A 14,787-nucleotide genomic window follows, 5' to 3' on the forward strand; every position below is an offset into this window, starting at 1 on the left:
TACGTATTTGACCTAGAAGTAGGTGCCTGACCTACCTGCATTATGGTATTTTCTTACTCTGTGGAGGTTTCCAATAAAAGTTTGTTCAAAGCACTCCAAGATCGGTAGCCACTTTTGCCGAACTTATCTGATGATTCAGAGTGCCTAGCCAGATGGTTGTGATAGGAATTGAGAGCTAAGAATTTAAAGTGGATGGTGTTGGAGGCAGATTGAATTGTAAGTTAGAAATTTTACGATCTTTGTGTGGTTTGTTGAAGCGAAAATGTAATGGCGTAGTAGGGTACTGAAAGAAATGATTATTTAGCTTAGCAAGACGTTTAATAGTACAGTTCGCATCAAATATCTTTGCGATTCTGTAGCTAGCGCAAATTGTAGGTCCTACCTACCTTTGTATCTTCAACAATATACAAAGGGTATTAACTTACTAACTAAATACAAACAATAAAAATACAAGCAATTAATCAATAAACCCCGGATTACCAGCGTATCGACATAACGATCACGAATCGAAAAATTATACATCAAAAATCTGATGGGAATATCGCAAAATGAGTGCTCATTAATTTGCAACCGACAGTTTCAGAAAGTTTGAAAATCATTTCGATAAATTGCAATCAAATAAATTCAGAAATCAGATGCTTTTCAATAAGTGAGCATCACATTATGCTTGTGCGAAATTAATCTGTTACAAATTATTTTTAATTTTATTTTTCTATTGCATTTAAAAGGATAATATTTTTGCAGCAATGAGCAGTATTTTCATGATTGTAATGCATGACTGAACTTTTAGAAATCAGAAGTAAACATGAATTTTAAAATTCAGCTATGGAATAAACTCTTCTGGCCTTACTACAAAAACTTTAACGCCTGTTTTACAACTGTCTAAAAAAATTGTGGTTCCAAAATGAACCATATGTCAACGTCATAATTTGACATTTTTTTAGACAAGGCTTAAACTGACGTTTAAAAGTTTTTGTAGTAAGACGGTTCAGGTTTATAATATTATACGTAACTTTGCAATGGCGTTGCAGTTACGATAAAAATATTTTTGCTGGTTGTTTACCGTTTTAACAATTGAGGAGCATTAAAACAACATTATTATATCAATAATCAATGAATGTTATTACGTCGTCAGTTCAATCGCGACGTGTCAGGAACGCATTCTCTGAATGGCCGAACTATAGTATGGGTTATAGTGGTGAAAGATATGAAGGAGTACCATTTCTCCGAGAACAACGTCAAATATAAAACGAAGTGCAAAGGACAAATCAGGAAAGCGGACCACCCAACTAAAAAGGGAAGATATAAATAACTAAAACCCAATAAAGTCAGCTAAAAGAATGGTTCATACACACAAGCATATAAAACCTTCAAACAATTCTATACTTACCAAGAAATAGCAAGCTCACATTATTTCCACGAACGTCTTTTCAATCTAATGCGAAGTCCGTTACTTCGGATGAAAATATACATTTTCCTTGTAAAACTGCAGTACATGGAGAACAAAATGACTAGCGGAGATGCCATAACGGAAAACTTCTTAAGGGCCGGCGCCCACTGCCGGCGTGGCACGGCATGGCACGGCAAAGGATTTTAATACTAATTAAGTTATTTTGAATCTTATTTCAATCCACGATGCCACGACGTGCCTCAGGATGCGGCGGCATGACGCGACGTGCCGCAGGATGCGGTGGCATGACGTGTCTTGCTTTTTCATTCCACGGGATGCCGCGGCACGCCACTGCATCCCGCGAGACGTATGGGCCACTTAGGGGTCGAGGAATTATGATTGCTAGATAGTTGAAATAAGGTTGAAACTTGTACAGCATTTCGGTGGGGCGCAGGGCGCAAAACTCATAAATGCCAGAGTGGCTGGCCTTTCAGCTGGATGCCACGGCATGCCACGGCACGCCGCGGGATACCACTGCATGCCGCGGAATGCTACTGCACAACCTGCCGTGCCATGCCGTGCCACGCCGGCAGTAGGCGCCGGCCAAGAAAGTAGCGCGCCAAAATGCGGGTGTTCGGGGGACGAGGAACGCTACTGTCTCCACCCGTATACGCCTTCCTTGGACTCGGCCACTATAGTGATAACAAAAATCATTGCCATGTTTCAAAGAATCACAACTCCTAGTTAATTCACTCGCAACTGATCGTTTCGGTTATACTCATCGTACGTATTACGTGGTACGCGTGTTTGTACTTTGTGATTCGTTTACGTTAGCTGTCAAGAATAATATTTTGTAATGATGATGATTCGAAATAAAACAGTTTTGCTTTCTGATCTGGACTACGTTGTACCTTTTATAGTTCGGCCATTCAGAGAATGCGTTCCTGACACGTCGCGATTGAACTGACGACGTAACTACATTCATTGATTATTGATATAATAATGTTGTTTTAATGCTCCTCAATTGTTAAAACGGTAAACAACCAGCAAAAATATTTTTATCGTAACTGCAACGCCATTGCAAAGTTACGTCGTCAGTTCAATCGCGACGTGTCAGGAACGCATTCTCTGAATGGCCGAACTATAGAACGTACTAGCGACCCACTCCAGCTTCGCACGGGATAACAGTATTTCCCCACTATTTAATGTATGTTATCATACATATAAACCTATCTTTAGTCACTCTATCTATTTAAAAAAACCGCATGAAGATCTAAGCGTACAAAGGGACACAGGGACAGAAAAAGCGACATTGTTGTATACAATATAGTGATTTGACCTATATGAAGGCGCGTGGCCTACCTGCATTATTGGCATCTCTGTTCAGAAATTTTCCTTACTCCGTAGTGCAGTGTCTATTTGATACGGAATGCTGTTTACTGCATCTGCATCGGATAGGTATCCAACGGCGGTGGCTTACGCTATCTGAATTTTAAATAGGCACACTTCATATTGGATTTGGGATTATGTGTTGCTTTGCGAAATTGTGACTGAATATTTTGTGAGAATTTCTGTAGGAGCTTGTTTGAATTTGTTGTGTGTTTTCTAGAGTTATTTCATAGGTATGTGTCTAGTTTGTAAATAACCCAGTATTGGTACAAAGCGGTGTAGAAAGTACAAAATTATCTACAGTACTCTAGGTAGATAAATAGTCTATAATTGAAAAAAAAAAAAAAAAAAAAACAATTTTACCTCCGAACTTAGTTGACTGGCAAACTAATTGGGAGGACGAACGAAGTTTGTCACAAGTTTTGCCTTATTAAAAAACCTAACAGGATAACAAAATAATACAAAAACGTTTTTAAAAAATGTATAATAATACTCTTACATCTCTTTTTGTATCTAAATACAATATTTACAAGCTTAACCACGTAACTAACTACAGTAATAATTATTATAAACTCACGTACTCCAATTTTGTCACTGATTCCATCCATCAGTGTTGGTTGCCCATTTGTTTCATGGGTGGCAGTTTTAGGCAGTGAAACAGCTGTTGTTGAGTATTTCGTATTAATAAAAGTACAAAAAGCTTCGGTTTGCTACTTAAAATTATTATTATGCTGATACAGTCCCAAAGATACATCATTTTTGTTCAATTCACCTTTTTGAGTATCATTCAATTTTGTATGTTGAAGACGAGTATTATTTATAGGCAGTGATCGTTCTTCAGACTTCCAGGTGGGTTTTTCTTTAATTTTTCCAACTTCTTTTATATATACTTTTGACTCCTAAAACGTATCTACATATTTTTCTAGCGTGTCTACTTTAATTTGTTTAACGTCAATAGAGAAAAAATCAGTAAGAGAAAATCTGAAGCATCGTTTCGTCTTCCTTTCAATAGTTTGTAATTATGTACCTTTGGGAGAGTAAATTATTAATCTAAGAAATATAATTTAACAATAGATACCGCTAAGAAGTTTCAGTATAATGTTAGAGAAATTTACATATTATGTTTATCACACAATTCCTTTCATCCACTATCCATGAAGCCAACTAACGCCAATAAATAATATAATACATAAGTACCTAAAATATTGGTGGTCTTCCAAGCTTTTTATGAAGGCAATGATTAATTCTACGAAGAATAACCTAAGTTGAAATAACAGTCTCTCGTTAAAGTATTAAATTCTCCATAGAATAGATCATTAGTGATTTGTAAAGTATCAATATCAGATTTTTAAAAGATAAACTTCTAGGCAATTCAGTGCGCTGATCGGTTTCCATTTATTACTAATGTAAGGATCCAGGATATATTTTCCGTTTTTCTTGACCACAAAATTTTCCCCATTACATATTGTCGTCGGCCGTCACTGTGGCACTAACTATAATGGCGCGTATAATCCTCTTAAATAAATTTCATTTTCGATATAAAAATACAAAAACAATCTTACATATCCCATGAAGATCGAAGTTAGACAAGAGCTCTTTGAAAATCAATAACATCATCTACATAGATAACCTAATTTTGAACACTATGTATTTATAATTATTGCGATTTACATAGCTACAACAGGACCTAAAACACCGAGTAATATCTAAATACTTCAACAAATGATTTAAAAATGATATTTTTATAAGCAATCATGAACTGAATGGTTTATAGTTGGTCTATCTCTACTTGATGAAAAGCTTATCTCCGGGCAGCGGGCGCTTGAGTGTGATGGGTGCATCCTTCAACATTTTCTGGCCAATCACATACGTTTTCGTTGTAGTTGAATACCAGGTTTTGAGGACAAGGCATGTGATGTTTTCTTTCACCTTCACACATGTAGTACATGGTGCAGTCAGCTTTGTCAGGGTGGTACGAAATGTGACCGTCTTCTTCTTCGCACACTACTTCGTTAGCTAGAAAATAAAGGATTGTTAAGTTAACGTTAAAATATAGTTGAGGGATTTAAACTTAATTGAAAAAACTAACATGTTCAAATGCTTTAAATATGTAAGAGCTAAGGTACAAAATACTCACGATCTTTAGTGGTGTACTGTCCATTAGGGCTAGAAGATTCGTAGGGGCCATCATATTCCAGTCTGACTTTGTAGTCACCAAGTTCTTGCTTCATGGCTGTGATGAGGGGGTATTTTCCAGTTCCGCATGACCCTCTGAAGTCATCCATGTCTACTGACCACACCATGATTCCTCCAAAACCTTCTTCCTTCAACCAAGCCATCTGAAATTGCCAACAATAGATTTTTATTAGAAAACTGAGCCCCTGTGATTACATTATTTTCTTTGGGTGTCCATGGATTTTATTTCTGGTTCTTATACATGAAACTAACTATTTGGAACCGTGCAACTTGTGTTACGTTTTATCAAAGGTTTTATTGTATTTAAAATAAATATATTTGACTGGTTGGATGATTTCAACTACCATAATTATAGTTTATTTTTAATCTTTAGTCCGATAGTAAAATCTAATTTTCAAAAATAAGCTCACCTTAGTCTTCAACGATCTCTCGTCATCGAAACCAACCCATTGGTCTTCCCTGTACGCGAAAGGCACCATCTGCTCATTGTCCCACACCAGAGTAGTGTTGTCTTCACGGAGGAACTCGCAGATTTCATAGTATGACATGAAACCAGCCTCGTTGGTGAAGCGACCGGCGGAACCTAGAATGGAACGAGAGAACTTTAGTACTTAAATAAATATTCAAAGAATAAAAGAAATGATGACTATGGTTAAAATTTCAAAAAGCCTTTTTTGCCTTATATTTTGCGGTAATTGTCTATGAATAAACAGTATTTTCTTATTAAAAGCATATTTATATATCTACAATTGTAGAAAAGTAAGGGATTCTTTTCTTGATGTCAGTCATCAAAAATAACTGTTCACCTAGGTGTAACTTTAATGACACATGTTAAAATTATATGTATAAGTAATTTAGGTAAAACTTACCGCCGCCAGAAGCCGGGGCACCGATATCGAATTGTGTGTCGTTGATCAATGTGAAGGATCGGCCGTATGTAGGCATACCGATCATCAGCTTCTCTTTAGGAGCACCTTGGCGAACCCATTCGCGGGCAGAGTAGTCCTAGAAAAGTAAATAAAATATGTTAACAGACCAATGACTGATGTACGTCAAATTTTAATATTCGATCGACAAATCAGACTATAACAACTCTAATCCTTAAGATACAGGTCTTGACCTATGTAGTTTGAGGGTAACTGCCTGTACTGTATTTTTGGCGAACAAATGATGTTGATTTTGAGTAAATGGAAAAAAATTATTAAATTAAGGAATCATTAAACGATGCTTAAATAGTTCTAATAAAAAGAAAAAACTACAATTTGACAATGAAAATTTTAAATGTAAATTCATAGCATATAATGCTTTACAGAAGAAAAGAAATACGTACGACAGTAAGTTTCTTCTGGTAGCTGGTGGCACTCTCGAGAGGGAATAGAGGGCTGTTGTGTCCGACCTGGCGCTCCCATTGACCGTGGAAGTCGTATGTCATCACGTTGATGTAGTCCTGTAAAACATATAAAGCTTATAATAAGTACATACAATTCATGTGTGTCTCTGTATGTACTAAAGTACACTGGCTCAATAATGCAAATAATAATGTAGTGAACGTGAAAAATAAGAAATACAGTGTCACACATTCCTTCGTGCATACTATTAACTCTTTTATAGATTTCAAGATATCGTGGAGAAAGCAAAGCTATTTAGATACAGTAAGTTGGAGACAACGTGCAATATTGCTAACATTATACCCGAAGGCACTATGAAGGTAAGTCAAAAGTGATACACCTATATGTAAAAAAAAAAAAAAACTTAGTCATCATTTTGAAACCACTAACCAAGTATTTGGAGATTTCAGGAACATCGTATCCAGCAGCAATAGCTTCGAAGGAAGCAGGCACAGCAGCAGACAGGAGAAGTCGTGGTTGTCCTGATGTTTTGGCTTCTCCTTCGAAAGCTAGACGGAGCTCCTTGAGCAGAGAGACGAAGGCTGCACGGTCGTCAGCTCCTCTGTAATGAGGTAAATGTTGATTAAAGTTTTTGCTATTTACATAATTATACTACGTAATATAATTAAGCTGAAGTGTTATTTTATTTGAACGCGGTCATGCGAAGTTGGTCCTACGGGATGACGGCGAGACTGCTAGCAGATGCTAGTAATAAATGAGAATGAAAATCGGCGTTGCAATTGTGTCGTAGAAGGATTGACAAAGATAACAGACTTGTAATAACTACCTTTTAACATGACTAATTCACTAAATGCGAGATAACGAAATTATTTATTGGTAGCAACTGACCATTCTATAAGTGGGCCTTTAAATTGCGATATATCATAAACATTGAGACACACAGTTACAAACATAATCAAACAACCTTGAACTAAACGACCATTTCTTAATATGTTCTTAATTTCCTTAAACCTTTTGACGAAACCTATGGTAATTTGGAAACCTTGAACGAAAAACTATAGGTTGATGAAATATTACTTAACATCATTATAAAGTATTATCTGCTAATGAAATATTTGTATTTATTTATGTAAATTATGTAACTATGGAGGTTTCGTGGTCATCGTAATATCATAATTAATCACTTTTTATTATGTAAGGCCTATTGACCCCAACAGTAAGACTTATAGATAGAAGGACTTTGAGCTCATAAATCTTTGTAAATAGTTTAGAACATATCTTAATTTTGTACCCAGAAACAGATCCGACTGAGATAAACAAAAAATACAGTCCAAAATATTGTCGTTTCTTACCTAGGGTATTCCCAGTCGACATCCAAACCGTTGAACTGGTAGTCCCTGAGGAACTCAATAGCTTCGTAAACAAACTGGTTCATGCGGAAAACATTGGAGGTCAGCTCTTTGAAGGGGGTGGAACCGAAAGCCCAGCCACCGATGGCGAGGAGGATCTAGAAGACAAAGAATACATGTTGTCAACGAATCATCAAGTTATCATCCCAGCTGAATACCAGTGTTTAACAAGGAGCGACTGCCTATCTGACCTCCTCAACCAAGTTACCCGGGCAACCCGATACCCCTTAGTAAAACTGGTTGTCAGACTTACCGGCTTCTGATTACCTGTAACGACTACCTAAGATGTTCAATGACAGCCGAAAGAATCATCAACTAACAAACTTCATTAAAATCATTAACTGCTGCAGGTTCTGATAAAAATATAAGCTTGTCAAGCCAGTTTAGTGGCAGGTCAAATATAATTGCCGAAGTAAGCTTTTGCATTCAAATCATCATCGTTAGTCGGTAAATCACCAATCAATGATTCATTAAATTATTCCAGCATTGCATAAGTATTGAAATTATAATTTGTGCAAACGTAAAAGAGTAGAGTATTTATTTTTATTAGTTAGATATTATGTGTTTCCAGTTTATGCGTGGTTACATCACTTACCTTCAAATTAGGGTTCTTTTCTCTCAAAGCCACAACTTTGTCATACATTTCAGCGTCTTTCTTCTCATCTCCTTCAGCCAGCTTGTGATCCTTGAGAGTAGCGAAGGCATAGATAACGTGGGTGCAAAGGGTAGGATCAACGTTCTCTGGTAGGAATCTACCGGCTGACGGCCTCTTAGAAGACCAGGAGGTAAGGTAGCAAAGGATTTGTGGATCACGCTCTGAAAGAAAAAGTGTATTTTAAGATGCTGTTCCCTTTTTTTATTTTTAAATTAGTTTGTAAGTAAGTTGTAGGGAATAATTTAGTTTGTAAATATAGTAATCGTTTTAATTTTTTGTGTAAATATGTCATATAGAGTTTTTTGGATAATATCTATGTAATCAATTCCAATGCAATAAATAAAACAGATACTGTTTGATGTATGTTGTTGGTGATTTTGTTTTATAAAGCATGTTGATAATAATTTAATATTTTATTAAACTTTCACTAAAATTGTTCTCACATTTTAATGTTTTAATTCATTTAAATTATTTATCTACTTTCAATACAGCTAGGATCGTCATGACATAGGTGGTTTGCAATCAAGAACATAATCCTATTTCTTATCCGAAGCTCCTACCTAATAGAGCGATGAAACTTTCTAATATATCATAACTTTAGTACCCATTCATCAATTTTCTACACAATCTAACGTCATCTACTTTAAATTTATTTGCCATCATCGATATAGAATCTCTTATAGTTCGGCCATTCAGAGAATGCGTTCCTGACACGTCGCGATTGAACTGACGACGTAACTTTGCAATGGCGTTGCAGTTACGATAAAAATATTTTTGCTGGTTGTTTACCGTTTTAACAATTGAGGAGCATTAAAACAACATTATTATATCAATAATCAATGAATGTTATAATTTTGTGCCAAACTGAGTGTCAAATAACTTGGTAAACAATATTTTTCTAAATCTATACTGCGCTATTACAAGGTTATGTCAGCGGTTTATATTTTGTAGTGCTGTGCTAAAAATAACAGGCAAGTATCGTAATCTGTTCTTATACAGTTATAATATAAAATAATACGTTTTGATTTTCTTTTTAAGAATTGGAAAATAATGGACTATAAGACTTAATTATAACTTTTATGAAAAATAAAAATAAAACTATGACCAAACCGCATTTTTATACTTAGATTAAAAATGGTAACCCCAAATGGCGTTATGGGCCGCCATTTTGTGACGCTAAAACAGTCGTCCGTTGTCGTTTCGTGCGCATAGACCACGTTTTTCAAGTGTTTTCGATCTGTTTTTATTTGATTACCCGGCTTTTGTTAGACCGAGATATCAGGATTGATTCTGTTATTGATAATAATATAATTATACATGTAGGCGAAGATGATGATGACGACACCACCTCCTCAAGCAAATCGGAGTCTGATTAATATTCTGTTCGCACATTCAATTCAATGTACTTGTAACAAAGAATAAATAAAACAATTTTATTATATGAATATTACCTTTTTTTGGTTTCCACTTAAATAACTAAAATATAAAACAAATGATTCCGCCAATTTAAAACGAAAATAATCTTAAAATAATGCGGCGGTTCATTTTGAAGGAACGGTAACGAACTCAGTGTTATGTTGTGCCCATCACTAGTCGTGACTAACTGATAGGTGTCAGGAACGCATTCTCTGAACGGCCGAAGTATAGTTCATAAATTAAATCGTTACTTTGTAATCAGTCATCACTATCATATAGCAGTTAGTCAATCGGACATTTTTATTAAATTCTTGATCATCAGTCTTCGTATCAGGGGACAGCAATCAAACTCTAATAAATTATGTAAACGTTAGGAAATTCATTTATTAAATTGGCGGTTTTTATTTTCTTCCTAACTGGTTGTGTAACTTTACTGCTGGGGATATTGTTTGAAGTTGGTTTTATATCTGATGTGTTAATTATTGACTACTAGCTTTCCGCCCGCGGCTTCGCCCGCGTGGAATTCGGTTCACCCCTCCCGCTGTGGGTTAGCAGCGGTGAGGGAGTGTCAGACTCTTACTGACTAAAATCGTCGTGTTCCGTCCTAGGCCTTTTATATACCAGGGCCGCGGTACCTCTTTCGAACAACCCGCAGCCGCGGCTGGCCCTGGCGCTACTGGGCCCCACTGATTTCAAAACAGACTAATTCGCGGCGAACCTTAACACCACGATACAGAAAAGCACAACGCCATCTATCGAGCTATCGGGAAGCTCGCGATTGAACAATGAGCTACAGGTTAAAGCGCGAGATATCATTGCACTTCTTACGTATCTTAAAAAAAACAACGTCACCACGTTTTAAAAAGCTATCATTCCACTTCTTATGTATTTTAAAAACACATCGTTACCACGTTTTAAAAACACCCAGCGCCATCTATCGCATTCCTCAAGAACGAAATAACTTAACTAATACTTATACCAATTAGTAATTCGTTGAATTATAGTTAATTCAGGATAAGTAGATGTAAAAAAAACAGTTAAGACGATAAAACAAATCGTACGTCATCCCTCGGGAATTCCTCATTTTCGAGGATTCATTATCGTATCATTTAGCTTCTAAATTTATATGTTCATATTCGTTTGCAATATATAAGTAGATGTAAAAAAAAAACAGTTTAGACGATTAAACAAATTGTACATCATCCCTCGGGAATTCCTCATTTTCGGGGATTCATTATCGTATCATTTAGCTTCTAAATTTACATGTTTATATTCGTTTGCAATATATTACCTTGTTTTAAACGACACACAGCGCCATCTACAATCCATCCATCAAGCAAACAATATTTTTGTTTTCCCTCGGGAATATCTATTTTTTTCGGGATAAAAAGTACCCTATTATTTAATCCGGACTTCTAACTTTACGTCTGCAAAATTTCAAAGCAATCGGTTCAGTAGTTACGGCGTGAAAGCGGAACAAACAAACAAACAAACAAACAAACTCACTTTCCGATTTATAATATTAGTAAGGATGAGATGGTGTTATTTTGTATACCTTCTCATAAACACCAATGAATTCTATAGAAAGTATTTCTCAACAAATCTAAAAGAGCCCAATACTACTACATGAAATATTATTCTGAAAACATTCTATATTTCGCGTTCCAGATAAAAAATATATCACTTTCAAAAGAATACTTAACGAAACATAACCTAATGCTTTACATTGAAAATATGTTATTTATTACAATCTCCCCACTTGAGAGGCCGTAAAACTCCTACCTACTTGTTAAGATGTCGGTTGCCAATGTCATAAACTTGACGGCATTAAATCACAAACCCCATTTAGGCCAACCTACCAACGAAAGAAGACCTGCCCTTGCCCTCCCAAGCACCCGAAAATGTATTGCCAAAGTATGTGTGAACCCATTTTCAGAGATCTTTGTATTTTGGTCGGCTATACCACTTGAACGTAAAAGCACTCGATGTTTCAAACTTTTAGCAACTATGTCACGAATTGTCGACTTTCCTAAGCTATTCTTGGCAACAACAGAGGGCCTAAGAGTAACCCTTGCGGTACTCCTTAGAATGTCGAGCTTTTAGTGTCAAATACACTTTCAGTTGTTTTTGTTCCATCTGTTATACTCGTAACTCGTAAGATCTCGACTAAGAATATTTGCTAATGAAAGTTTATAGCACAAACTTTTGCTTTGACCTTAATTTTTTCTATTATTGAAAGGGCTTCTGAGGTTCTTTGTATCGGTGTAACTTAGAGCTTTTACTTGGCTCGGTATAAAGTGTATACTTTATGTTCTATTACGCGGTAACAAGCTCGGTTCTTGGCTTTGTGTAACAGAATTGTTCATAAGTAGTTAGAAGTTCCTCGTAACACGTTTTCCTCCGTTAACCCCCAATTTTGGTGGTATGACAGGCTTTGACACTAAAGCGTGCACCTTGTACTAAAATCTTTAAAATATCACCGTAGAAAAGCTGAAAAGGCAAACTGTCGATACAGGTGCCAAGTGGAGCGTTAAGGACTCAAAAATATCTCCCATTTGCTAGCAGGCATTGTTTATTTTTCTGTCCCTATGTTAGAAAATGGAATTTCTGCAAACATGTTTACAACGGAGCTTTGCGTCTGACGTGCCCAAAAGAGTATGCTAAACGAATCGTAACTTTTACACGCTTTGAAGTTTTTGGAAGATAAACCCTGTTTTAAGATGTTTTTCTTTAAGATTTTGGCTGGATGCGTGAGATGCAAGTGATTTGGGGCTGAATTTAACAATACTGAATTGAATATTATGATGAAAAACGAAAGCTGCAGTGACTCATATTTTATCACAAAAAATAGTAAATATTGACCAATTTAATTAGATAGTAGACTGTCCAATAAACATGAATATTTTACGGTTGACAAGATCAGAAAAGTTGCATAAAGCCAATTAAAATTTCGACGTTAGATAAAAACCAAATATGAGAATTTTAGAAAGTTAAACTGTATTAACTGAAATTATAGATGGCCATTGTGGGCTGATAAACGCCGCCAATTATCAACATGTGAAAGTGTTTTAAGACGTTATTAAATAAAAATTTTAGATTTTTTCGATGACAAAATTACATGGCTGACGCTAAACTAAATTGTCGTTTATTGGTACTTCCGGTATACAAGCTGTTACGATAAAAAATATAGACATGGTTTTAGCAACATTCGATGTGATTTTAATGCTCGATAACATAACAATATTTTTTTAGTCTTTCGTGAAACGATGAATTCTACGTGTCTGTCATAAAAACTTGTTAATTTCATAACAACCTATAACTTTTGAACGCTGGGTATTATTACTGTAGATTTTTTTAAGAAACTAGAGAAATCCAAATTATCTCGTATTTTTTTTTTCTTATTGATTCAATACATGAATTTAGAAATCCTAATCTCTCAATATAAAAACAATCAACTTACTATTCTTATCAACAGCAGCGTTGTTATTCTTGATGATGACGCTCTTGACCGGCTTCTTGACCCTGGTGAGGACATCGGAGAGGCTGATCTTGATGGGTTGTGGTTTCTCAGTGACCTCGATGACAGCGCTGGAGGCTACGGAGGCCCAGTCGACGTCTTTAGCGTCCTTTCCTCGGGAGATGCCTCGGAGTTCCTCTCTGAAAGTTTTAAAGATTTAAGGACCTGTTCTTAGAAAAATAAAAAGATTCTTTTATGATATACTCGATATTATATTGAGAAAGTTAAGGCTTAAAAGAGATGGTTATTTTGAGTTCTCATCAATTTGGAATTATAATAGCAACCAATTATTTGCCAATTTAAATCAAAGTTTTACGTAATCTTGAGTTTCTAACTGTACTAATCTGTATTCTTACAGTAAACAAACAAGTTTGATCTTTAGCTCTATTGAAATTGATTTCAATTTACCTCATAGCTCCAATCAAGGGGTATTTGACATCACCACCGCAGACACTGCCGCTGAAGTCATCCATGTCCACAGTCCAGACCATAGCACCACCGAAACCATTGTCTTTAATCCATCTGCAAAAGTTTACTATATTAGAATGTTCATCATCATCATAAAAATATTATTGGCATAGGTATAAAAATGTTTGAAATATTAGAAGAGTCGGTAAAACCGTCAAATGTTCAAGAGGCTTAACATTTATTAACGTGACCCCGACAGTATCATAAATCCTTATTAACAAGTGGTACGTACACCATTACGTACTGCCATTTTACCCCTTTAATAAATCATTTTATGTTCAGACATAAAAGCCTATTTTTAGCCTGGTTCGTGGAATCTCTGCAACTTTTATTTTTGTTCTTTCTCTCACAAACTTACCTCATTTTGTTTCTGATAGACTTTTCGTCATCAAAGCCGACCCATTGGTCTCCATTGATAGCGTAAGGCACCTTCATTTCATCGTCCCATACATATGTGCCGCCATTTCTCAGTATATCGCATACCTGGGGAAAAATATCTTGTCTTAGTACGTAATATTGAGCTGTTTTTCTTCTAAGCACTGGCATTCATCTTCATTTACGAATCATTCGAGCTTTCATTCACAATTTGTTCATACAAGCTACTTACTCAATGTCTAACAAAATATATATTGAACGTAAAGCAAATGCTGTTGTTACGCTTTAATCAACCTCATCCAGGCAAAATAAATCTTCTCACTTTGTAACATCCCAAAATACAATCTCATAAACAGCATCTAAACTGGCATAAATCACCTCGTATTCTGAGCAATATTTTTTAATTATAACAACCTCATAATAGGCAAGAAAGCCTCCTTCCTTTGTGTATTCCCCGGCTTTCCCACCCCCGCTGGCTGGAGAATTCACTTTGAAGTTATTAGGGTTCGAGAGGGTGAATGTTCGTCCGTATGTTGGCATACCTGAAAATTATGTACGTCATCAAAATGTTCGCCGGCTGGCTTTCTTAGAAATTCTTGGAGATTTTGGTTAATTTGAGGGCG

The 14,787-nt window shown here is 35.9% G+C and overlaps 1 protein-coding gene across 1 annotated transcript in view; it reads right to left on the reverse strand.

The window, feature by feature from the left end:
- Positions 1 to 3,248: 3,248 nt before the first annotated feature.
- Positions 3,249 to 14,787, reverse strand: part of LOC124633198 (probable chitinase 10) — a 93,140-nt gene continuing 81,601 nt past the window's right edge. The window contains exons 8-19 of the mRNA XM_047168352.1: positions 14,579 to 14,706; positions 14,148 to 14,272; positions 13,730 to 13,843; positions 13,265 to 13,461; positions 8,329 to 8,549; positions 7,677 to 7,831; positions 6,754 to 6,925; positions 6,306 to 6,422; positions 5,845 to 5,980; positions 5,386 to 5,558; positions 4,917 to 5,118; positions 3,249 to 4,795 (exon numbers count right to left, since the gene is read on the reverse strand). Coding sequence (XP_047024308.1) covers positions 4,581 to 4,795; positions 4,917 to 5,118; positions 5,386 to 5,558; positions 5,845 to 5,980; positions 6,306 to 6,422; positions 6,754 to 6,925; positions 7,677 to 7,831; positions 8,329 to 8,549; positions 13,265 to 13,461; positions 13,730 to 13,843; positions 14,148 to 14,272; positions 14,579 to 14,706 — 1,955 coding nt within the window. The 3' untranslated portion in view covers positions 3,249 to 4,580. The remainder of the gene's footprint in view (positions 4,796 to 4,916; positions 5,119 to 5,385; positions 5,559 to 5,844; positions 5,981 to 6,305; positions 6,423 to 6,753; positions 6,926 to 7,676; positions 7,832 to 8,328; positions 8,550 to 13,264; positions 13,462 to 13,729; positions 13,844 to 14,147; positions 14,273 to 14,578; positions 14,707 to 14,787) is intronic.

Source organism: Helicoverpa zea, chromosome 9 (assembly GCF_022581195.2).
Source record: "Helicoverpa zea isolate HzStark_Cry1AcR chromosome 9, ilHelZeax1.1, whole genome shotgun sequence".
NCBI lineage: Eukaryota > Metazoa > Arthropoda > Insecta > Lepidoptera > Noctuidae > Helicoverpa > Helicoverpa zea.